Source organism: Macrotis lagotis, chromosome 1 (assembly GCF_037893015.1).
Source record: "Macrotis lagotis isolate mMagLag1 chromosome 1, bilby.v1.9.chrom.fasta, whole genome shotgun sequence".
In the NCBI taxonomy this organism is placed as follows: Eukaryota; Metazoa; Chordata; class Mammalia; order Peramelemorphia; family Peramelidae; genus Macrotis; species Macrotis lagotis.
The window spans coordinates 781,558,916-781,586,380 of NC_133658.1; the positions used below are offsets into that span (position 1 = coordinate 781,558,916).

Sequence of the window (27,465 nt, forward strand, 5' to 3'; positions counted from 1 at the left end):
AATTTTAAAATATTTCCATGTAAGGAACAGAACACAAGAGAAAATTATCAATCTGAAAATCAAAATTTTTAAAAATTAAATGTTAAAAATTGTTTTTATTATATGTAATTGGAAAAAAATTACAAATCAGAAATAAAAAAACACAATAAGATAAAATTAATCCTTACAGTGACCATGTACAATTAAAAAAAGACTTACTGGAGTACCTAAAAACCAAGATTAAAAAAAGATAAAAAAGAGTCTGGAAAACATCTTTCATGAAATTATCAAGAAAAAGTACCCAGATAGCCTAGCATTAGAATATAAAATAATCATTGGAAGAGGTCACTGATAATCTCCTGAGATCTCAAAAAAGGAAAACAACAAAGAAATGTGTACCCAAATTCCAGAATCATCAACTCAAGGAGAAACAATTCAAATACCAAAGAGTCACTATTAAGATTGCATAGGACTAAGGGATAGCTAGGTGGCACAGTGGATAGAGCACAGGCCCTGGAGTCAGGAGGACTTAGAGTTCAAATTTGATCTCAGACACTTAATAACTACCTAGCTGCGTGGCCTTGGGCAAGTCACTTAACCCCGTTGTCCTAAATAAATAAATAAAAATAAATAAAATCAAGATTGCACAGGACTTAGAAACTTCTATTTTAAAGGATCAGAGTTCTTGGGATATAATATTCTGGAAGGCAAAGTAGTTTGTATTACCACCAAGGATCAACTGTCCAGCAAAACTGAACATAATCTTTCAGAGTAAAAGATGGAAATTCAATGAAATAGAGGACTTTCAAACTTCACTGATCATTGTCTGTGGTAATTTTTTCCTTGTGTAATTTCCCTGCTTATCTCTTTTAATTAAATCAATTTAATTTTAACTTTGTTTAAAATCACAAGTACTACTTTATTTTTACATTTTATATTTTTAAATTTTTCATTTTCAGTTGAAGTATAATTAATTCTACTCTACCTCTTGATTTTAAATCACATTTTTAAATAAATTATAGACAGTATATTGTCAAATTCTGATTTTTGAATCTATTCTGCGTCTTGGTTCTGTTTCAAGGATTAACTTATCCCAATTATATTCACAATTATAAGGACTATTTCTATAATTTCCTCCATTCAATTTTTCTTCACTATTATTCTTTCCATCCTCTCTTTTTTTGCCCTATATCTCCTCTCACATCTAATTTACTTTTAGTCACTGTACTGTTACAATTCACACCCTTTTTAAGATTCCCTCCTTTATTATCTCACCTAACTCTCCTAATGCTTCATCTATCTACTCCAGTGAGTCCCTGTCTTTTCAACTACCCAACCTTCCTACTTCCTGATTTTTCACATCCTTCTAACAGTAGTTCCCTTATCCTATCCCTTTGCCTTTTTATTTGTTGTACATTTAAAAGAATTTTTTATCCTGTGACCTAAAAGTATGTTATTCACTCATTAACCCAGTTCTGATGAAAATAAGGTCCTAACACTACAAGCCCTCTACCCCAAATGTTTCCTCTTACCAGTTCTTCCTCTTAAACTACATTTGTGTGGGGAAATTGCTGCAATTTACTTTTCCTTACTCAATTTTATTTTGTTAGAATTATACCCTCATATTCAACTCAAACCAATGTCTTCTTTCTATGTATGTTCTTTCAAATTACCCAAGTGATAACATTCTTAGAGTATAGAAAACATTTTTACAAAAAAAGAAATAAACAGTTTGATCTTATTGAGTCCCTTACAAAGATCTTTAATGTTTACCTTGCTTCTCCTGGATCTTAAATGTCAAATTTTCTACTGAGTTCTGATATTTCTGTCACAAATATCTGAAAGTCTTTCAATTCATTAAATCTTCCTTTTGTTTAGTCAAGGCATTAGATGTCCTAATTCTGTCCTATTCGTCAATCAGAATTGTTCTAATTTGCATTCCTATGATCATAGTGAGTCAAGACATATTTTAATATAGCCATAGATAGCATTGGTAACCTCATCTGGAAACTTTATTTCTTTGGATCATTCCTTAATTGGAGAATGGCTCTTATTTTTATATATTTGACTCAGTTCTCTACATTTGAAAAATGAGGTCTTTACCAGAGAAATTTGTTTCAATGTTTATTCATAGTTACTATTGCTAACTGTATTTTCTCTATTCTGTTCCCCAGCTCCCATTTATTCAGGGCTCTCTTTTCTTTTACCATGTCTCTAACCTCAAATGTGTTTTGCATCTGACTACCCCTCCCCACACACACAATCTTCCCTCCCTTCCATCCCCTTAGTTCCTTTTTCCTATTCCCTTCCCCTCCTATTTTATTTCTTTTTTTTTTTAGTTTTTTCTTTTTTTAGTTTTTGCAAGGCAATTGGGGTTAAGTGGCTTGCCCAGGGCCATACAGCTAGGTAATTATTAAGTGTCTGAGGCCAGATTTGAACTCAGGTACTCCTGACTCCAGGGCCAGTGCTCTATCTACTGCACCACCTAGCCGCCACCCCTCCTACTTTCTTCTAAAGTAAGACAGATTTCTATGCCCAATTGAGTGTGTATGTTAATTTCTCTCTGAATCAATTTCTATGAGAATAAGGCTAACTCACTCCACTCTCCCACTCCACTGCAAAAGTTTTCTCCTGCCTCTCTTATGTGAAATAACTTACCTCATTCTACCTGTCCTTTTTCTTCCTCCATTTCTCCCCCCCCCATTAACTCCATCTCTTTAAATTCGACTCCCTCCTGTGTCTTGTTTATTTATGTTCCTTTTAAAATGCTCTAATAAGTGGGAAAAGGTCATATGAGCTATCAGTATCATCTTCCCATGCAGGCATATAAACAGTTCAACACCATTAAGTCTTATGATTTGCCTTTCTTCTCTATCTTTTTATGCTTGAGTCTCCTATTTGAAGGTTTAATTTTCTGTTCAGCACTGGTCTTTTTATCAGGAAAGTTTGAAATTCCCCTATTTCATTGAATGTCCATTATTTCTCCTGAAAAAAAATGGTCAATTTTGCTGGGTAGTTGACTCTTGGTTGTAATCCAAGCTCTTTTGCCTTCTGGAATATCATAACCTAAGTCTCATGATCCCACAATGTAGAAGCTTCTAAATCTTGTTATACTAACTGATTTCACATTAATTGATTTTTTTTCTTCCTGGTTGCTGAAATATTTTCTCCTTGACCTGGGAGCTCTAAAATTTGACTATAATATTGCTAGCAGTTTTCATTGGGATCTCTTTCAGGAGGTGATTGTCAATTATTTAATCTATAATTATCAGGGAACTGATTCTTCTTCAATTTCCCTTTGGTCAAATCTATATTTTAAAGAGGTTTTTTTTTTCCCAGTGACCTTTTGTATCTCCTTTTCCATTTGAACAGTTCTGCTTTGTAAGAAAATCTTCTCCTCTTTGGCTTTTTGGATCTCTTTTTCCATTTGATACAATTTGGTTTTTAGAGTCAGACATGATTGAAATAATTAAACATGAAATTGTTGCCTTCCCCCATTAAACCACAAGTTCCTCAGTAGTGATACTGTTTTTCATCTTCCTCAGTGCTTAGAACAATGCCTGACATATAGCAGGTGCTTAAATGTTTATTGATTGATTGAATTTTAGTTAAATTTCTAGAAGAGCTTTGAGTCAATTTGAGCTATCCAAAGATATTTTAACTTTTCCAGAGCATTCCAGATCATTGTAAACTATTCTTTTTATAACACCTCTAATTTTCTATACAATTCAATAAGCTGTACTCATGTATTACTCTGAATCTTCTAATATATTTCTTTGAAATTTTACTTATATCTATAATAATAATAATATTAACAATAATTTATTTAACAGCTAACATGCTTAATCTCTTCTCACCAACTAGATTATATATTTCTTGAGGGAAAGGGAAAAATGGTTGATATTTTTTGTACTTTTTTCCTACTCCAAGAATGCTATATGGCAGAATAAGCACAACATATATATTTATCAATTGAACTGATATGGATCAAACTAAACATAGTTTGAATTTTCACCATATTTTACTTCTACAGCACATCTTTTTTTTTTTAGTTTTTTTTTTCAAGGCAAATGGTGTTAAGTGGCTTTTACCTAAGGCCACACAGCTAGGTAATTATTAAGTGTCTGATACCAGATTTGAACCCAGGTACTCCTGACTCCAGGGCCGGTGCTTTATCCACTGAGCCACCTAGCCGCCCCCCTACAGCACATCTTAAAAGGCTTAGTGTAATTTTAAGTTATTAGAGTCTTTGGGACATATAATTTAGCTATTCTCATTATGACAACAAAATTAAAATGGCATTAAGACAAATCTCAGAAAGGAATGTCTTCAATATTATTGCCAATTAAATATACATTTATCTTGAGATTCTTTTTTTTTAGGTTTTTGAAAGGCAAACGGGGTTAAGTGGCTTGCCCAAGGCCACACAGCTAGGTAATTATTAAGTGTCTGAGACCGGATTTGAACCCAGGTACTCCTGACTCCAAGGCCGTGCTTTATCCACTATGCCACCTAGCCGCCCCTTGAGAGTCTTTAAACAGAGACTGATGAGTATTAATCAATGGATATACAAGATGAGAGTTTGGTGGCTTTAGTTATTTCTCCTACTCTGAATCTTGCTTTCTTTTTTATTGCCTAATGTATGTCACCTTGAAGGCTAAAGTCACAGAAATCAGTAAAACCAAGTAATTATCAGGGAATAGAAGTCTCCTATAAATTTAGAGTATTTAACTGAATTGGGTTTTTTGAATAATCTGTCAGGAAGTACTATAAATATCTTTAAAAAAAACATCACAAATATACTTTGTAGAATGTTCAGAATCTCAAATAAGTTATTTCCTATTTCTAAATCTATAACTTCTTGTTTAATCTCTCTGGATTTTCAACTCCAAAATCTGAAAACCTCAAAGGAATCAGTTGTGTAGTAAATAAACCTACTCACATTATGAACAATAAGGATACAAAAATGTCAGGCCTGATATACACAAGTGTATTTTTTTGGCTTTTTTGCAAGGCACTGAGTTTAGTGACTTGCCCAGGGTCACACCACCAAGTAATTATTAAGAGTCTGAGGTCAATTTGAACTCAGGTCCTCCTGACACCAGGTCTATGGCTCTATCCACTGCAGCACTTAGCTGCCCAAATCTCCAACAGTTCCAACTAAAAAAAAGTGCAGTTTCACTTTCAATTACCTGAGATCATATGAAATGTACCCACCTAGACTTTTTCTCTGGACAAATAGTTTTTCCTAAAAGTAGTATTTCAGAAGTGTGTGAAATATCTCTGTCTGAAATGAACACAAAGCAGAGATAAGCAGAATCAGAAAAAAACATAGCAACAAAAAAGTACCTAATGTCTAAATATTGACAAAGAGCAGCACCCAAGAGATTTGCTCTGTTTATGCTAGAAGGTTCATAGAAAAGTTGAAGAGAGGAAGATGGACTAGAGACATCCTTGAGTATCCCACAAATCTCCAGGTGATTTAAACTCAAAATATGATATTATATTCTTCAGGAAGAATAGGAAAGAAATGAATCATCAGAAAGAAATAATTTGAATCATGCAAATAGCTCATTCTCTTATTTCTCAGTGTGACTTTTATAGCCTCACTTAAAAGACAATATTAATGTTATTGTCTGTAATTTGAGAAAGCAGGATATAACTTAAAGAACAGCTCAATTTCTTTTAATTTGGGAAAATATATTAGGTCGTTTGTCTTTAGTGATTCTTTTTTTCTTTTTTAACAGATATTTACTTCTTTTGTGCATCTATGGGAAATGAGAATAGAAGATTAATGCAAAAAGTTTGAAGACACAACTCAATAAAATGTCAACCAACAACCTGTATATATTTTTTAAAAGAGAAATGCCTAAAACATTTGGGTTTCCTAAAACCTTAGGTTTTTATATATACTATTATTGAAAGTTTGGAGACTTTCTCTGTCTCAACACTCAAAAAGAAGAATACAAAATATAATTTGGTATAAAAATTATTTCCTCACAACAATATTGTCAAGTAGGTCACACAAAAGGTAATTCAAATTTTGATATTTACATTCACCACAAACTATCAAAATAGCAGTTATATTTCTGCTTGTTTATGTGTCTTAAACTATAGATAGCCTGTGTAATTTTACATTTTATCTATTACATAGGTGTTTTTGTGGAAAGAAAAATTCTGTATAGGGAATCCTAATCCCCCTTAATTTTAAATATATATTAAAATGTCAATTTATAGAAAATATTTTATCACTCTGGAGAGGCAAAATGAAACTTGGATATTCTTGAGTGCCTGTTTTAATATTGGGTGGCTAATTCACCTGAGAAGCTGTACCAGATAGTAAATTTTAAGCCCTAAAGGAACATGTTAAGAATGAGGCCTCCTATACCTTTATTGCTTCCTAATAAAACCAATCAATATAATAGAGCTACTTGGATAATATGCATCTGCATTTTTTTTACTAAATTATATTATTACCATAATAGAAAAAAAGAAAGCAAAACAAAACAGTAGCCATTTCTGAATATCACAATCATGATCATCATTATCATAAGACAAATTTATAATAATATACTTTAAAGTTCATAAAACTCAACCCTCTAAGACCATGAAATAGTTATATCTATTAATTTTAGAAGAAACTGTGACTCTGACTAGTTAATTGACTATATATTATTCTAGAATGTAATCCTACAAAGACAAGGATATTTGATTTTGATTTTGTGTCCTGGTTCCTTTTTATGCATTTTTTAACACAGTAGAAATTGGATCAATTCTTGTTGAACTGAATTGTCTATAGCCACAAAGTATGTGACGTTCATATCTAGCATCCAAGCATATTGTAGACTCAAGTACAAAGCTTCACCTCTCACTCTACCTGAGGATTGAGTTAGGTAGGGAGGAATGGTTATCTTTTAGTTATTAATTGTTATAAAGATAATATTAAACAAATGATACAACCAGTCTGAACTTTTAAAACAACATATAACACACTACTGCACTTGAAATGCTGTTGATTTTTGCTCATGGATGAGAAGAATTGGTTGGAAAGGTCCTGAGGAATCTTGAAATAGTAATTAAGAGAAGCCAAACATAAATCTGGATTTCATTAAGACGATGCCTTTTCTCTTCCCTTATGTTTATTTTCCATTTCAAGATAAAAAACATATTGAATTGGGATTATATGGTACTATTAAGAGTAAAAAAACTTTGTATTTTTGTAATTTTAGTGTTTGTAAAGTTATTTTTCTCAATCAGCCATATTATGCAGGCAGGTTCTCATTATCCTTATTTTATAGAGACCCATAGATTTAAAAAAAAATTTCTTAGTCTTTTCCATTATAGCACAATCTATATGCAATATTTAATGTAATCATGTGACTCTGGGAGTACTCTGCTAATATTACTTTCCAAATTAGCAGAATCTTCTACTTAGACATAATGATACAGCTCCACCATGGTTACATGCTCACCAGGATAATTGTTTCTCCCAATAAGAATATTCATGTTCCCAGTGTTCTAACTCAGCTTGAAGTTCATCATTAGACTCCAGGTTATTCAAATTCATTCTAGAACAGCTCTAAACTTTAACAAAATTATTTTCTCATAGCAAACCAAAATTTGCAGTCCTACAAGTTCTACTATTTGTCTAGTTTTGCCAACATGGACACATGTAAAATAGAATCAAATGGACTTCCTTTTTCACATAATAACCCTTCAAATATTTCAGTACTATTAAATCTTTCTGTAGGTAATTTTTCCTTCATTTGTTCCTTCAACAGATATGATTCAAAGTCCCTTCTCCATTCTTTTTGCCAGTGTTTGAAAACATGTTAATAATTTTGCCTGCCTCTTCACACTAAAAGCTTACAAGACTTTAGAATTCAAAGGTCTTTTTTTTTCAGGTTTTTGCAAGGCAAACGGGGTTAAGTGGCTTGCCCAAGGCCACACAGCTAGGTAATTATTAAGTGTCTGATACCAGATTTGAACCCAGGTACTCCTGACTCCAGGGCCGGTGCTTTATCCACTATGCCACCTAGCTGCCCCTTCAAAGGTCTTTCTTGCAGTGACTTTCAATACGTACCTTCTCTGATCTGTACTTCAGTAACTGACATATTTCTATGACCTCTCTTTCTCTGTTTCTCCTTTTTCCTCATTTTCCTGTCATCTCTCTAAGAGAGAGATGTCTTCACTCTTTCTTTTTTGGTAATCTTATCTATTCCCATACATTCTGAAAAGTAATTCTGTTAGTTTTTCTGTTCTTGAGTTAAATAACAATGATAATAGCAGGGATGCTGCTTCAAAATGGGTATCTAACCATAGGACTTTATTCTGCTACCAGATCATTTTGTCTTCCCTAAGACAAATTCACTAAATGTGAATTTTGTATAATATTGTCAAATGTACTAACAGTTTAAAATATCCTGAATTTTGACAGCTCTTCAGGAACTGCTATATGATAAGGATACCTGGGTCTTGTCTTCTGCCTCTACACTCTCCTACTCAGAAACCTCTTCTCTAGCTAATTTCTAAACCTATAAATCCAACTCCAGTTTATTCTTGAGTTCTGGTCAGCGAACTCCAAGTGCCTATTTCAAAAACAGATGTCCTTTAGGTATCTCAAACTCAATGTGGCCAAAATTTAATTCATTCTCTTTCTTCTAAAACCCCATCCCTTTCAGAATTTTTTTTATTTTTGTCAGGGATACCACATTTTTCTAGTCATACAGGTTTTCAACTCCAGTATCATCCACTCAATTGTAAATTTTGTGTTTTTCCTATATCTATAGCAATTCTTACATCTGATCCTTTCTCTTTTCTCATAGATCAAGCTCTCTTCATTTCTCTGTCTCCATTCTCTCTCTTCTCTGATCCATCCTCATAGAATTGCCAATGTGATTTACTTAAAGCTCAGATCTACCACATATTCTTATTTGAAAATCCCTATCAATTCCCTACTATTTATAGGATCAAATATTTTCATTCATTCATTCCCTTATTTATTTATTTATCTTTCTATCTATTTGTTTGTTTGCTTGCTTGTTTGTTTATTTTTTTAAGTTTTTTTTTTTTGCAAGGCAAATGGGGTTAAGTGGCTTGCCCAAGGCCATACAGCTAGGTAATTATTAAGTACCTGAGATCTGATTTGAACTCAGGTATTTCTGACCTCAGGGCCAATGCTCCATCCACTGTGCCACCTAAGCTCCTTAGGATCAAATATAAATGCCTTTATTTGACTTAAAATATTTTTCAATATGTACCTTGCTTTCCTTTCTAATTTTATTAGACATTATACATCCCTTCATATGGTTAAATTGAACTAGTTGTCTTGTACTTCAGACAAAGCAAACTCTGTTACTTTTCAATGACTACCCATTGCACCTGAACAGACTGACTCAAAGAATCACACTGACATCTGAATTTTGTATGATATGTAAAATGAAATTTTTTGTAGAAATTGTTTTTATTATTATTGACTATATTTGGTTAATGCCCATTTAAAAATAATGTGTTTTGAAGTTCATCTACCAGTGGTTATTTTTTCCCTTTAGGATTAAATTACAATTTTACAGTAGATATCTACTGTAAGATATCTGGTTAAATTATTTGAATTTAATAATTTGTATTTTATTTATTATTTATTATAATATTTATTTCAAAACAATTAGCTGATCTATAGCATTTATTTTTTATATAGCAATAACTTACATTAAAATATCTGTATTGTACTTTGTTGACTAACTACGTTGAATAAGCTAGAATTTATTTTTCACTTCTGTCTTCTAGAACCAGTTTCCTTCAAAACTCTACTTAAGCAACATTTTTTATGTCATGATTTTTCTGATCACCCCAGCTGCTGTCCCCCATTACAATGGATTTATTTTGTACATACTCATTTATGTATATGTGTTTTCCCATGCCCTCACCTCTCCTTAGGATGTAAGTTTCTTAAGGACTGGGACTTTGTATGTGTAAAACATTATTTGGTGCACTGAAGGAATCTAATAAATATTTTTGATTGGTTAAAATAAAATTATACTGAGAGAATGTAGTTATATAGTTAATGGTCATTACTGCTAGTATAGTGGTATCAGTGCATAAAATTATAGTTAATAAGAAGGATAAATGAAGTACCTAATTCACTATTACCCTGAAGTTGCAAAAGCAAACAAAAGCACATATGCCTAAAGGAATAAATATCAGTTTTATTTTAGAGGACACAAAACTAGGAGGAATAGCTAATTTACTAGATGACAGGATTGAAAAGAACTTGACAGGATCAAACTGAAAACAACAAAATTTAATAGTTATAAATTTAAAGCATTAACAATTTGGTTGAAAAATTCATCCTCCCAAATCCAAGATGGTAGAGATATGAGTAAGCAGAATTTTGCTTGGGGCTTTAGTGTACTAAAAGCTCCCTACAATTTAACAACATGATTAAATGGTGCTCTGAAGTCTAATGTCCTTGAAGCTGTGGGAGACTTAAGAGTATACAGGTGAGGGATGGCTAGGTGGCATAGTGGATAAAGCACCAGCCTTGGAGTCAGGAGTACCTGGGTTCAAATCCGGTCTCTCAGATACTTAATAATTACCTAGCTGTGTGGCCTTGGGCAAGCCACTTTATCCCGTTTGCCTTGCAAAACACCTAAAAAAAAGAGTAAACAGGTGTAGGGAGTTTAGAGATCCTCTGTACTCTTTCCTGAGCAAACCACATTTAGAATATTATATTAAGGAATGAGTCTCACATTATAAGAAGGAGATTTATATGTTTAAAAACATTCAGATAATGATAGTCAGAAAAGACCTGGAAATCAAATAATATGAAAATTAATTGAAGGGAACTTGAAATGTTAAGCCTAAAAAAGAAAAGGAATTGGAAAGAGATTTGCCATTTCATGCATAATCCTGTCCTTCAGTTATACTGAGTTTATGAAAATATTCACTTTATCTGATGTTCATTGAGTTTAGACTTAAAACAATTAAAAAAAAACAGGATTCAGACTTTTTATGTTAGACTAGAGATCTAGGGGTAATAAGCAATGTCTGCAAAGAGGAAATTTCAGGCTTAATATGAGGCAGAACTTCCTAATGATTGAAACTATTTGAAAATGTCCTGTGTTGACTCAGAAAGAATTGGGTTCCCTGCCCCCCACTTGACTTATTAAATCAAAACCCACATGCCCATTTATCAGAGATTTTAGAGAGCAGTTCTTTTTCAGTTATGGAGTGGAACAAATGATCTCAGTTCCTTTTCAAATCTGAATTTCTGTGATTCTTTCAAAATGCATAGCAAATTTTGCTAGATAACTGGGTTGGCCATTCATTGTTTCTGGCTACAAATGTTTGGTTGATTCCTTTCATACTCACTTACCTCTTTAATTATGTCTTTAACTTTGCTTCCTATGTACAATTTATCTTTGATTATATCTATAGAATACTTAATCCATTAGGTTTCTGTAAATTGTCCTTTAGATATAGTTTTGATTATTCAGAGTTTATCATCTTATAGTTTATATTCATATAGAAATATCAAGGAAATATTGAAGTTATACAATTAGGAATATATTTCTGGAAGAAGTCAATCTTTGAAAATACCACATAGTTTCCTAAATACATGGAAGTCCCAGGACTCAGTTGGTAGATAGGAAAGGAGTGTCAAGAAGAGCATAACCAAAAATGAATTTGAAAAAAAATTGTCCAGTGAAAAGGTTTGGATGATAAAGTTGCATCTTCTCATCTCCACCTTCCCTGTTTTCCTTTCAGTCTTAAGGAAAATTTTCACCTTTTCATGGAAGCCTTTCCAAATCCCTTTTATTTTTAGGTGTTCTAGGTGTGGTGCTAAAGTTTACTGTTGTGTTTTATTTTTGTAAGAAAGATTGTCTCCTGTGTATAATGTTTTTATTTTTGTTAAATTCATTCTTTATAATCACCTTCATTTTTATTCATGCCAAATGAAAAATCTCTACACCTTATAAATATCATGCCATTGGACTATGGAAATGAAGTAATGACATATTTAGGATCATACATCATACAATCAATTTCTGTTGATTACTTCCTATTTATTCCATATATGCCTTCTTCATACATATTTTTGTCAAGCTGTCTCTATTAGAATGTGAACTCTTTTAGAACAGTGTCTTTTGTTTTTTTCTTTTATCCCCAGCACTTAGTATAGGATCTGGCACCTAGTAGGCATTCAATAAATGTTTGACTGACTAATGAATTGCAATCTTCACCCATGAGAGGCGTATTTACTCAGAGATTAAAGATCCCACAAAGTATGGGTATAATTAAACTAATACTCTGGCCTTCTCTTCATTCAAAGGGAAGTAGAGGACTGAAACATATATTGAAGTAATTCAAGGATTTTGTTAAAATTAAATAGGATCTTCCTCTTCATTCTTCTTTAGACTTTCGAAACTTGTATGGACTGTGGAGTTCATAGCCAGAGAAATTTTAATGATCAAAATACAGTTGTTAAGTCATATATCTCATCTGCAAGATGTCTCATTTAACATGTTCTCCTAACTCCAGACTGGGGCTTTGACTCAGCTCATGACTGAATGACTAAAAACATTTCCAAAGCAATTTTCTAGATAAGGTCCCTTAGCCAAGTAGCAAGGTATTCATTAATTGGACAGATTGTATGACATCTTAGGAAAAAATACAGCTGAAGATGCTATTCACTTCCTTAGAAAAATTTGAGATTAAAAAAGGTGTGTTGTGGTCGATAAATCACAGGTCTTGGAGTGTGGAAAACAAGGGTTGAAATCCTGCCTTAGAACTTTACTAGGACCCCACTATAGTAAGGTCACTTAAGCTCTTTGAAACTCAGTTTTCTAATCTACAAAATGAAAGAGATCCTTGTTTTAATATAGGTCACCTACTATTGTGTTAACTTATTAGAGTTATCTCACAGCCATTAAGAAAATCTCCTCTTTAAAGAGCATATAAACTGTGAGCCCACCACCATGATAGGTCTAAGAGAGGGGACCAAATGATTATCCTTTACTAATAATATTCTGGTATTTTAAATAAAATGACCTAATTACCCCAAACTATATTTCTTATATTTTTTAATTGTCCCACTTCCTTGCCAGCAGAAATTGGTTTTGCATTTCCTTGTATTTCTTGGATTTAGCATTGTTTGCACATCAAAAACCTTAATAAATGCTTTTTAACTAATACTTTACTCAAAATATTCCAAGAGCACTATATTTTCCTTAGTGGTGAAGGCTTAGCAAGTTTATGAAGTGAACTAGAAAATGATTTATATTGGTTTAGAAAAAAGTTAATAAATATATACATATGTATTGAATATGCTTTCATAAAGTTTTCATCTGATTTGTGGTTAGTATTCATGGGTAGTATTTAACAGAGCTTATAAAAGAGAGTTTAATGAAATGAAAAATTGATAGCCGATAAAATCTTAAAAGGAACATCTGCAAATTAACAAAAAAAAAAAACAATGAATGCTAGGTAAATTTGCACATCAGGATATTAAAGGATCCCTTCACATTTTTATTGGGCATATCATAAGTGAGTGTAATTAATTCTGCCCTAGCAAATCATTCTATTATTCATGCAGATTCAAAACCTGCTCTAATTATCCCTAATATAAGTCATTACTTCAATTCCTTGGCCCAATAGTATGATGTATATAAACTGTTTATAATGTGCAGAGCTTTATCCTTTGGAATGAATGGGAATGAAGGTGATAATAAACACCACATGTGTCAGTCAGATAGAAACATCATGAACAGAAGACAGTTTCCTACAAAAATAAAGCACAACAGTAAACTTCAACACCTCCATAAGGAAATGATTCAGAGGCATATACATCAGCAAGATTACTCACTAACTAGAAATCTTAATTAATGAAGACCCTTATGAAAATAATATATGCCTCAAAAGAAAAGTAAATTTTCAATCCTCATTGCAAAAAATGATACAGAGTAGAATAATAGACTTTTAAAACTAATTGTACTTGTCTCTAGTCTTTCATGTAATCCTGGAAATGTATAACCTGTAAATGTGCATCTAAATTTCTAATTGCTTACTTATTTTCAAATGAAAAGTAAATAAAAGTGACAAGAATTTTAACAAAGCATGCAAACTTTGTTATGGTTTTATATATATTATTGATTCATAATGCATGATTATCATATTTCAGAATCACTCAACAGAATTTCTTTAAAAAAAACTAGGACGAAAACTACCTGTTATCTGTAAAGTATCTAATAATGTGGCACAGACTAGATCCCTTGACCACTAGTACTAATATTGTGCCATGCTAACAAATCAAGATTTTCTCTATGGTTTTCAAACGGAGGATGACAGAAGTCTTTCCTTGTTTCTTTTTCCCCCCTTTGGCAAAGCAGCTGAAGTTAAATGACTTGACCAAAGTCATGGAGCTAGAATTTGAACTCAGAGCTCCTCTTGATTCCAGTGTTAGTGCTCTATTCACTGTGCCACCTAGCTGCCCTAAGAAGGCTTTTAAAAAATTTATTTTTCTATTAGTCTGTTCAGTTACCTGGTCTCTTTTTTATTTTTTTTTACTTTGTTTCTATCAGATTAATTTGTTTCTGCAAGAATAACCTTACTAATAATCTTAATAATGTATGGTTATTGTATTGCTATTGAATTTTTTTGCAAATAGTTTACCTTTTCTTTTAGGAATTTAGTTATTATGCTATTTAGGGCATGAATATTTGTAATAGTGTTATCATAATCTATGTTCCATTTCACTTGGGATCATAATCAACAAATAAGGATTTTCTCTGCTCATCCTTTGTTCATCCCTCTTAGTTTTTTGAATTTTTACTGCTATTTTATTTGATATCATGATTTTCTACTTTTTAAAAATTGCTTGATCCATCAAGAAGCACAGTAAATTTAATCCTAGACCCTCTTTTTTCTTTTGTTTTTGCCTTTATTTATATTTCTTGTAACATATTGAAACAAATTTCTAAGAACTCTTAATGTTCTAATTTCTTTCCCCTTTTAGTCTATTCTGAAATATAGATATTCATTCATGTTCTTTATTAAAAGTAATATGTATAATTCATTATCTACTTTTTCAAAATAGTTTAAATTGGAACTAATGTTTTCATACAACATCATCAAAACAACAGGCAAATAGGAACAGGAAGGGGAAATAGGATTCAAGGAGGGGTTAGTCACAAGCCTAATATACCTTAAGCTTGGAGAAAGAAGAGTAAACAGACGTTTAAATGAGGGGGGGGGAAAGAAAGTAATGACTCAAAATACATATGTCCTTTCCTTAAAGCTTCCAGAGAAGGGATTTTGTTTATTTTTTCTTTCCCCTTCCATTTTTTAGCTCAATAACTGTATCATATTTTCCACACCTTCTGTCTGTCTGATTATTTAACTTTGTTTTTGAGGAGCCTTTCTTGATTAAGTATACTCCTTGAGATAAAATTCATAAATGAACCATTTTTGTATTTTAAAGAGCTATGGTTTCCCAAGTGTCAGAATCTTGTCTGTGAACTTATATTTATCATTTGCCTATCCTAAAAAAGGGTTTTTCTTTACAAGCTGCATTTTCCCAATGGTCCATGCATTCCCTATGGAAATTGGCCAAAATACAAACCATTATTCTGAAAGAAATGAATTTTAGGAATTCTTTCATATGTGTATCTCACCTACAGGAAAGTAAATTTCTTCCATTGAAAACAATCTTCTGCCTACTTTTCCCAACATAGGGTCCTTTTTCTATACCATTCTTACTCTATTCTCTAAGATATCCCAGGCAGGTTAAGGGGACACATAGATCATTTCCATATCTCCCCTCAACTATAAGCTTGAGAGGTGCCTACTTCTAGCTTTCTTCTATAAAATTTCTTCTCCCTATAACATAAATTAAATGCTATAACAAATCCTTTGGTAGGCAGGATATTATCATGCACCCAAGGGAAACAAAAAACATCATACTAGGCAACATGGTTTTTTCCACTTGTTTTGCAGTGCTCCTGATAAGAAAAATTCTGAATTCATACCAGAGAATTTTTTGGTTTCATTTTTTCCTAGATAAAAAGCATGTGACATTCTGAAATTTTTCTTTTCAAATATCTATATATAAGGTCAAGGGGCAGCATGTTATAGTGCTGACAGGGCAATTTTCATTTTATATTGCAGTGTTCATTATAAATATTTGTAAAGCAATCACCATGAAAATAACTGTATCCTATGAACTATCATCTATTTCAGAGAATGAAAAGATGAGATTGGCCTCCATTCTGTTATTAAACCATTTAGAATAATTTTTTAGATCTGATTATTCAGTTTCAATTCAGTTAATTTTATTCTGATCAAATGCCATCTTTCCATTTTTGTGATTGTCTTGCTAAAATCTAAATGTATTGTGAATATAGCATCTCTCTGATCTATCAGACAGGCTATATCAACAAAAAATAAAAAGCAGATGCAATTATATTGACATGGTTTCTGCATGATAGGGAGTGGTTATAGGGGTTTATTACTGTGTTGGTACTTTGATTGTTGGATCTTCTCTTACTGCTTCTTCATGCTTTCTTACTTGACCTGTGATCTACCATTTTCATTAGTTCAGGGGATTCCTATTGTGGAAAATCCCTCTACTAAAGCAAATCAGAAATTTTTTAAAGCCTATGCTCTCACAGAATTGCCTGTGGCACTGAGATGTTGTGTTTTGTCTACAATTACACAGTAAGCTTATACAAAGGCAGGACTGAAACACAAATATTCTGAACTCTTCATCTGGCCCTTTATTCATTATACCATGTTGACAGTTGACTCTGTGTATAGATATTTGAAGAAATAACTATTTTTACTTGAAAAAAATAAAAACAAAAACAATTTTCTAGGATAAATTAAGAAAGAAAATATTATGAATAATATTTAATAAACTCAGTTGATGAACATAGATTTAAAGCCTGCCAAATCATTTGATTATGAAATGAGGTAATAAAGTGACTACTCATTTCACTTCATTAAAATCTTGATTCTTGTGGCAGCTAGGTAGTATTAATAGAAGGCGTACTGGACGTGGAGTCAGGGGAACCTGAGTTCAAATGTGACCTCAGATACTTAATAATTGCCTAGCTATATGTCCTTGGGCAAGTCAGTTAACCCCATTGCCTTGAAGAAAGAAAGAAAGAAAGAAAGAAAGAAAGAAAGAAAGAAAGAAAGAAAGAAAGAAAGGAAGGAAGGAAGGAAGGAAGGAAGGAAGGAAGGAAGGAAGGAAGGAAGGAAGGAAGGAAGGAAGGAAGAAAGAAAGAAAGAAGAGAGAAAGGAAGAAAGAAAGAAAGAAAGAAAGAAGAAAGAGAGAAAGGAAGAAAGAAAGAAAGAAAGAAAGAAAGAAAGAAAGGAAGGAAGGAAGGAAGGAAGGAAGGAAGGAAGGAAGGAAGGAAGGAAGGAAGGAAGGAAGGAAGGAAGGAAGGAAAAGAAATCTTGATTCTTTTTCAGGATAGTTTTGTCTCAGTTACTAAAATATTTCATGTTCTGTTGGTTTTTGGACTGGATTATTCAGACCATTGCCTCAATTTTTCATACTACTTTAACATGTGTTAATACAGCCAAAGTTGACCATAGGCAAAATCACAATAAAGAAAAAGTATTAAAGAATCAGAAATGTCAAAAGAAAGGAGCATAAAGAGAAAATAGAAAGGAAGACAATGAGAATAGAGCTCTTTGGCACATATTCTTTTGTGCTCAATTTGTGAAATCCAAATGACTAAAATTTGCTTTTGTTATCAAATGTAGATGCAAGTAAGACAGAAAAGATGTTAACTAACTCTCTTGAATGAATCTATTTAATGAATACTTTAATGAATTTAATGTGTCATACTAGACACAAAACTAGTTGCAGATTTCCAAATGTTTAGATAATATTAGCTATTTCATGTATCATCCATTTTTATATAAAAGCACAATGGAGTTTTCTCATCTTACTAAGCATTATCATTTCATTTTTATTTCCATTTCTTATTTTTCTAAGAAAGTGTTATTTTATATATCATATTTCCATCCTTCCACAAGTACCAACAATTTCTCTCATTTCATATTGGCCTATAGAAAATGAAATGAGGGAAGACACTGTATATGTAAGCTATTAAATCACTTTTTCATGGTGATGACCATTTTTACAGATGAACTCCATATTATTGGTAATAAAAATATTTCTGAAGAAAATGTATAACAGTATTTTAATTATACCTCTAAATAATGAAAACTGGTGAAACATAATTTGATTTTACATCAGAATATAAATAAAATCCAGTCTTATGAATGATATTACTATTGTATATGAATTGTCATTATTTTCATATTTTAAGCTTTCTATAACCAATTATATTTAGTTTCCCAGCAGCCTGGCATAGTGGTTAGAGGGCTAGATTTGGAATTAGGAAGACCTGGGTTCAAATTTTGCCACTGATCATTACAAATCATTTGAATATAGATAAGCTGCATTTCTGGATCTGTTTCCTCATCTATAAAATAGATAAAAATAGCATTTAGAATAACTATTGCTCTTGATCACTTTGAGACTCAAATTGGAAAATGCTTACAAAGAGTTTTATACAATTTTAAAAGGCTATATAAATCATATTTTAGAGTAAAGACTAATGTATAAGTAGTCAATAAAACATATACAAACTTATCAAAGTTTCCAAATATTCATACTCTGAGTATATTGACAAAGAAATTAAAGTATAGGTATATGTAAAGTTTAACCAGAAGAGCAAAGGGGTGAACATTTTTATGTCTATTCATTGTGTGGTTTGAGGGTTATAAACATGGATGTGCACACAAATGTTTAACACCCAGTTTTCTGAGGAGGGGGGGGGAGTATGCACAACACATTACTTTTAGGTTAATTGGAATGATTAATATTTCATCCATCATTTTCTTAATTCTAGAAAATCAACAAAATGGTAAATCAAAATTTGATTTGGAGCAATTGTTGGGTATGAATTACACTGAAAATTTAACAATTGTCTCATAAGTTGGCATGAGTTGATTCCAGAACACCACAGATAAGTTCAAAAATTGTGAATATACCTGTTTGGGTTGCCTCATAGATTTTTTTTAGACTTTTTTTTGCAAGGCAATGGGGTTAAGTGGCTTGCCCAAGGCCACACAGCTAGGTATTTATGAAGTGTCTGAGGCTGGATTTGAATTCAGGTACTCCTGACTCCAGGGCTGGTGCTCAATCCACTGCACCACCTATCTGCCCCATGGATTATTTTTAAATATTAAAATAGAGAGAAATTACTTAGAGAAGTTAAGAAGGTTAGCATAAAAATAATTTTAAGTTTACTATAGAGTTGAGAGACTGTCCTTTGTAGCCCTTGCAGTCTTGCTAGAGCCCTAATGTCTGAGTTGAGTTTTTGGTTAAGCTTCAAAATCTTTCTATTATTTTCATCAGTGCCTGTCAATGTCTTACAAAAACATGTATTTGGTTATCCCATCTTATAAGTATTTTATGTCTCACACTTGTCCTATAAGTATGAATATTCCATTTTGTTTATTGTCTACCATAATTAAATTTTATTGCTCATGTAAAAAGGAGAAAAAATTATCCATGAGCCATGTCAAATGGAAGGTATTACTAATTTATTCACTGCTTGATTATTGGACAAAGAACTCACATTAAAAAATTAAATTATTATTTGTAAACATTCAAAAAAGTAACTTTTTGCTTGGTGTGAAAGGATTGAAGGACACTTTATATCATCCACTTTTTTAATACCAATTTACTGTCACGACGTAGACATGACCTTGAGTTCCTGAAGTCTTTGCAGCAAGTCTTTGCAAAATGAAAAGGCCCAAAGCATATTCTCAGTGATGAACTCTCTCTACTATTAGAGGAATCTAAAGAGACTCCTTACCAGAAATCTGGCAATGACTTTTTTGACTAAGATCTCCAGCAAAACTGATATAAAGAAAATTAATATATTTAGTTCACACTTCAGAATTTATTGGGAAGGGCAGAATGAAGCAGTTGATAGAACACAGACTTCAAAATCAAAATGATCTAGATTCAAGTTACACCTTTGTCACATATTGATTGTGTGACCCTGATTAAACCATTTAAAGTCTCAGTAACTCAGTCAATATTCTTTTTTTTAGGGTTTTTTTTTTTTTTTGCAAGGCAAATGGGGTTAAGTGGCTTGCCCAAGGCCACACAGCTAGGTAATTATTAAGTGTCTGAGACCGGATTTGAACCCAGGTACTCCTGACTCCAAGCCCAGTGCTTTATCCACTGCCACCTAGCCACACCCCAGTCAATATTCTAAGACTATAGACTGCACATGAATAAAGGAAGTTTCTTCTCTAAGATATGCCTATATTTATGAAATAACCTACCAAGAATGAAAAAAAAATAAAAATATTTGTGGTGGTCCAACTATGTATGGTTGGAGTTGGTACTGTGGAAAATCTTATAATCTAAGACAGAGATTTGCTGACTACAGCCCAGCAGTCAAATCCAACTCATTATTTACTTTTGTATGGTCCTGAAAAAAAAGTTTTACATATAAAAATAATGTATTTAAATTACATTTAAAAATGTAAAAATTATTCTTTGTTATTGGCCATACAAAAGCAGGTTGTAGTTTGACAACATCTTCTCTATAACATAAGCCTTTTCTCCTTGGAGCAACTTTAAAAAGTATGTGTCTTTGACAAGAGTTAAAGAATATTAATTAATCTATATGATCACACCAGGAAAAACTGGGGATAGAGATATTTTTCAGACAGTGGTAGGATGAGGTGTCAATACAAATATCATTGCAGATGACATTTTTAATGTCATTTTAAAAGTAACCTTTACTTGTTTTGCTTTAATCTCCTTTCCTTTCTGTTCTTAAGCAACCTGGAGTTTCCCCCCCAAAAAAAAGTTTCACTCCCCTTCTTGTATACAGACAGTATCAGCACATCTCTATCACTTTCCTTTTATTATTCCTATTCCTTTTGTAATTTTTATGTTCAATTGATCTGGTTTTGCAGCGGTCTGGTCTTTTTTTTCTTTTGAAAATTAGCATTAGAGGCGGCTAGGTGGCAAAGTAGATAAAGCACTGGCTCTGGAGTCAGGAGTACCTGTGTTCAAATCCGGTCTCAGACACTTAATAATTACCTAGCTTTGTGGCCTTGGGCAAGCCACTTAACCCCATTTGCCTTGCAAAAAAAAAAAAAAAAACTAAAAAAAAAAGAAAAGAAAATTAGCATTAAACTAGATAAAGTAAGGTGGTAATTAAATGCCCTGCACAGCTACACAGAATTGCTGCTATAGCTGAATGACCCTCAAGTATGAGGAAATTTAAAAATTTTCTCCAGATGGATCCTCTTCTATAGTGAGATCCATAAAATACAAGTTTTTTGAAGGCAAGAAAGATGCTGTATTACTAGTACATAACTTATTACCTGGAACAAAGTTCTTCACAGATATTTGTTGATGGATCCTACAAAATTAATGACTGAAACAGAAACATATTTGCATGTATACATTATGTATATGTATATGTATATGCATATGCAAATGTATATGTATATATGTGTATGTGTATGCATATGTATATATGTGCATATGCATGTGTATATGCATAATGAGCATTTAAATTAATGATCAGGACTCATTTCTCCTGGATTATTTCATAGAATCCATTATTAAGTTACAGGCATTCTCCAAAAGCTTTGCTTTTCACAGGCATCATTTTCTATCTTTTTTCCTTTTCATTTCCTTTAAAATGAAGAAGTTTTAGTAATGTGCAATATTAATGAAGAAAAGTGGATGGCACAGTGGAATCAAAGGAATTGGGTTGAAATTCAAGGAATCTGTGGGTCAATCATTTAACCACTCTGAGTTTTAGGGATTTTTTTAAATTTTAAAATGAAGTGCTGAATCAACCTCTAATGTCCCTTCCAGAAAGAAAAAAAAAATCTCAATATGGTCATACTTATTTTAGCATAGAGTTAATTCTGCATTCTCAAAAGCTATGCAAATAGAGCTTCTTTACTGGCAGTCCTCTGAGGCTAGAGAGATTTCTGGCAGAGGTCTGGTGATAGAATATATTTTTGTTATCCCAGGGCCAGCTTAGCTAGTTTGGCAACAATCCTTCCCAAGTTAACTATAATCTGATGAATTTTTCAGATTCATTCACTCTCCCAATCATCAAACAGGGCAATGAGGAAGTGATATCTATAAGGATGAAGAGTAAAGCCGATCGTCAACCAAACGCCATCTCTTAAAACATTTAAGTAAATACTGAGAACCATTTGGATAAAAAAAAATATTTGTTAAGCCCAAAATCTTTTTTTTTCAGCTGCTTTCCTATGTAGCCCTTTCATCTACTATCATGTGCTCTCCTACATTATAAACATATAAGTTTTACACACACAAAAAAAACTAATTCTAGGAAATCAAAACCTATATTTAGGTCTATGACAAGGGAGTTTTATAGTGTGCTTTTTAATGAATTTAAATAAAAGCTGATCAGAATTTTTATTCTTCAAACATTAGATGGATCTATCCACATTAGCCTAGAAAAGTATCAGAAGAAATGGATTCAGTTTTTATAGGAAGCAGGGTATCAGATGAGGAATTGCAAAGTCCAGGTGGGTGAGTTGGTCACACTTACTGGTAAGTTGTCGGGCTGACATTGATGCGCCGTGGATGGCTGCCTGATTCGAACTTGCTGGCAAGGGTGACATTGTTTCCAAAGAGGCAATATCTTGGCATTCTTACACCAACAACTCCAGCCAGGACAGACCCTGAGTGTATCCCTATTCTCATCTGAATAAGAGAGATAAGCACATACATAGGAGAGAGGAGGGAGGGAGGGAGGGAGGGAGGGAGAGAGAGAGAGAGAGAGAGAGAGACAGAGAGACAGAGAGACAGAGAGACAGAGAGAGAGACAGAGACAGAGAGAGAGAGACAGAGACAGTCAGAGACAGTCCGAGAGAGACAGAGCAAAGAAGAGGGTGTGTGAGAGAGAGAGCAGAAAGAGAGAGGGAGGAGAGGGAGAGTGTGGGGGGGGGAAGAAGGAGAGGGAGAGGAAGAGAAAGAGACAGAGACAGAGGCAGAGAGACAGAGAGTCACAGACAGAGAGACAGAGTGAGGAAGAGGGAGAGAGAGAGAGAGAGAGGGAGAGAGAGGAGAGGGGGTAGGAAGAGGGAGAGAGGGAAAAGACAGACAGAAAGAGAGAGAAAGAGAGAGAGAAACATGTAAATTTTCATTTATTCTCTGTACTGAAATTAGAAATATAATTAAATTATTTCTATAAATAATGCTAAAAGAAACTTGCTGTACCTCAGATTATGTTGTAATTTCAGTTAATCAAGCAAACAACAACACATATTTACTTTAGGCACCTTCTACATGGTAAGGACAATGCAAGGCACTTGGAATAGAAAGACAAAGATGAAATAGTCTCTTGGGGAACATACCTTCTATCAATGAACACTGAAATATATATATATATATATATATATATAAGTGTACACAAAATATATCAAAGGCAGTTTTGGTAGAGGGTGAAAACTGACCCTCTATTGGAAAAGCCTCATAATTGTGTTTAAGAACCTAAAAGTTCCTTAATAATAATTAGTATTTACCCAACTTTTCTTGAATATTTCAGCACTTCAAAAGATCTGTGATTTCATGAGTAAGGTTACTCTGTCCACTAACAAATATTGAAAAGTTTCCCTGACTTAATAAGATAGTTTGATTACTTGTTATTGCAAAAAAATTATTTTATCTGACCATCAGTCCACATTTAATGTTTTTCTGTGCTTCCACATACTCCAGTGGAAAAAGCCATCAGAACCGAGGATTACAGTGATGCCATACACCCAGGGTGAGCTAATTTAAGAGGACCATAGTGGAGTTAAGTTCCTCCCATTAAGGAACTTGATATCTAGAATCAATATTTATCTTAAGTATTTATAAGTATGACAATATACCTACAAAGCAACTATCCAAATCAGGGATCAGAAGTCCTCAGTCCATGGGATTCATTCACTCAACAATCACTTTATTAAGGGTCTACTATGTAGCAGGCACCATACTAGATACAATGGACACAAAGATAAAAAATATCATGAAAAAATCTCCACCTTCAATAAGCTTATATTCTATTGGTAGTAAGCATACAGCAGGTAAATGGATGTGTGTGTTTTATATTCACAGACCAAATACAAAGTAAGTTTGGGCAATAGCACTTAAAATTTGAAGGAGGGGAATCAAGTATTTCCTATATGAAGTGGCATTTGAGCTTCCAAAGGAAGTAAGGAAATAATTATATATTAAGCATCTATTCTATGCTCAGCATTTTGACTGTATTACCTCAGGTGAAACAACAGCCCTGAGGATTAAGTGTTATTATTATTTTCATTTTATAGATGTGGAAACTTATACAAAGAGAAGTAAAGTGATTTGCCCAGTCATAGTTAGTAAATTCCTTGTGCTTAATTTGAATTAAGGTTTTCTTGTTTTCAGCAGTATCACTCCTACACCTAGCTTCTTTTTGAATGTCAGACAAGCTTTTATGTTTGCTTGTTTGTTTTTTTATCTTAAAGACAACAGGGGAAGATCGAAATCTGTTGAGTAGGGAAGTGATATGACCAAACATATGTCTTAATTTAATTTAATTTACTTTGTTAGTTGTAAAGAAGATTCATTGGAAAAGGGGAAAAATTTAAGATAAGAAGACCAATTGAGACTATTTGAGGTAGACAACAGATGATGAGAATTCGATCTAGGGTCAGTGGAGAGAAGAGCACAAATATAAGACATACAGAAACAAAAAGGTCTGGCAAGTGATTGGATATGTGAGGAAAATGTAATGACGTACAGAAATAAGAGAAATTAGGAAGAGAGGTCAATCTTGAGGGAAAAGAAGGGTGATAATGAGTTCTTTTTTGGAGCTGCTGAGTTGGAATGTCTATAGGACACAGCCAATATGCATATGGTTATATAGGCCTAGAGCTCAGTTGAGTTACTAAGGCAGGAAACATGATCTGGGAGTTATCAACATAGAAATATTAATTAGACCCATGGAAGCTGATGATATGACTAAGATCCAAAGTTTAGAGAAGAAAAAAAAGAAAAGGTGAAGAACTAAGTCTCAGGGTGAGACTGAGACTCATTGCTTTTAGAGGTGTGGTTCATGAATTATGATCCAGCAAAGAAGATGAAGGAGAGATCATATAGATAGGAGAATGACAAAGAAAGAGCATTGCATAAAAATCCTTACCTAAATCCAATACACAGGATTATCTCTACTAAGGAATTCAATGGCTATGGCAGTTACATCTTACCCTTACTTAGAGCTGAATCTTTTCTCAGATTTTATATCTATAATTTTGAGGTTTTCTCTGAAGAAATATAGGACAATGCTGATAGTTCACAAGAAAATAGCCAGAAAACAGTGCAATAAAATGTAAAGAACAATGAATTTTGAATCAGAAGATCTGTTAACTTAACTTTGGCTTTAGGGAGTAAGTCATTTATCTTCTCTGGGTTTCAGAGAAATGTGCAGATTAGACTCAAGATAATTTCCAAGGTCCTGTCCAATTTAAAAATCTGATGTGTTCAAAGGGTAGGAAATACTTCTCAATCTGAGATAGGAAGATTCTTGCCTTTGCAGTAGTGGAAAATATGTAGAGCCTGTATTATCATTTTATTCTCTTACATCCCTCATTGCTGAATATGTGACTTTGAGAAAATCAATTAACCTCTCTGATACTTGGTTTCTTTGTACTTGTAAAATAGTTATAATATACATTCTGCCTATCTCATAAGGTTGCAAGGATCCAGTTGAGCTATGTCAATGTATATAAAAGAATTTTCTATAGTTGCAAGTTTAACGCAAATATATACTATGTGGAAAAATTGAGAGATTACACATTGGTTAAATTATATTATGCATATGAGTAACAAAAATAGGTCACAAGCTATGAACAAGACTGCTGATCTCTTGGATCCATGTCCATTGGTTGAGGGATGAGGAAAACAAAGCAAAGGGTAGGGCAACTAAGTGATAAAGAGGATAATGTGAAAGACCACTGGGGTCAACCTGGAAGAGAGGCAGCTGGGTAGCTTAGTAGAGTATTGGATTTTGAGTAAGGAAGACCTGAGTGAAAAATCTGGATTTTGACATTAGCTTTTTGGGTGACGATGACTAAATCTTTTAACATCTAGAATCTCTGGTTCCTCAACCTTCATAGGATTGTTGAGATCAGATGAAAGAATGTATTTAAAGTAATTTGTAAGCCTTACATTCTAGCTTTTATCATCATCATCATCATCATCATTGAAGACATTTTGTAAGGGAGAAAATACTAATATTCCAAAAACATTACAAACCCAGAGATAAAAATAGCATTCTTTTTCTGCCATCCCTATTTTGATACCACAGTTACCAAAATGAAGGACCAGTACATGTTAACTCAGTATAGGACAAGTATGTAGTAGGGGAAAAAAAACCTTCCCATAGTAAAACTGGTGTGGCTAACTGTAACTTCTAATGCTATCATGAATTCATTCAATATTTTGTGTTTTATATAAATTATTTTTGTTACTACCTACCCAACCCTTTCCTTTTTCCTCCCCCTAAGAAAATCAAACACATACAAAATTCAAACCTATCCTTGTTGAGGAATCTTCTAAGATATATAAAGGTGAAAGGTATTAATAGATGTGGGGTAAGGAAAGAGAGCAAACAAGGAAAAGCATTTTTGAAAATATAAGTATAATACTTTGTTCAGAATCAGGAAATGGACGGTCTTATTATATTTCTCCTACATTTCTATTTTTAGTTACAGATACACCAGCCTATTCCTGTGCCAAATTAACCTGTGCAATACAATTCTGCCTAAGGGAAACTCAGAACTCCAAGGCCAAGGCTGTCAATGGGGACTTCCTACCATTACAGAGATTTTTTTTCAAACAGCAGGCACAACAGAATGAATGAACATTGGAATGACAGCTTTCACAATCTCATTATTTTATGCTCTTCATTTTTAAATTACACCCTATGCCTCCTTCTAAAGCCAGGAGGCTTCTATTATCACATTGTCAGAAAGAGAGATGTCCCAGACCTGATGCTGAAGATGAAGACACTGAGGATTTTGTTGCTGAGGGGAGGAGGTTGTTTTTGTTTTTTCTTTAGTCTACTTCCTGGAAATACATCCAAGAGAACAAAATCCCTGGGAAGTCACAAAAAAAGCCCCAAACAGACTCATATCCCTTAATGAATTGAGATAGTGAAATATAGTTGCACTGGAAATTAGGGAGATCCTAGCAAGTCCCAATGGAATCATCACTTTACCTTTTTTTGACAATTAACTGTGCTTTCCTTAGAAAGCTGGCTATGTCAAAAATCAAATTTCCATAGGATATAATAGAGAAACATCAAATACCACAAGGTGTTTATTAACACCAGATGAGACTGAGATCATCTTGGTCTAACTATGGCT

General features: G+C 33.1%; 1 protein-coding gene across 2 annotated transcripts in view; it reads right to left on the reverse strand.

The window, feature by feature from the left end:
- GUCY1A2 (guanylate cyclase 1 soluble subunit alpha 2) overlaps nucleotides 1-27,465 on the reverse strand; it is a 406,888-nt gene that overhangs the window by 20,694 nt on the left and 358,729 nt on the right. Inside the window, exon 7 of one of the 2 annotated variants that reach the window (XM_074216597.1) lies at nucleotides 22,626-22,780. The exons of the other annotated variant lie outside the window; for it this stretch is intronic. Coding sequence (XP_074072698.1) covers nucleotides 22,626-22,780 — 155 coding nt within the window. The remainder of the gene's footprint in view (nucleotides 1-22,625; nucleotides 22,781-27,465) is intronic. 2 annotated transcript variants of the gene reach the window in all.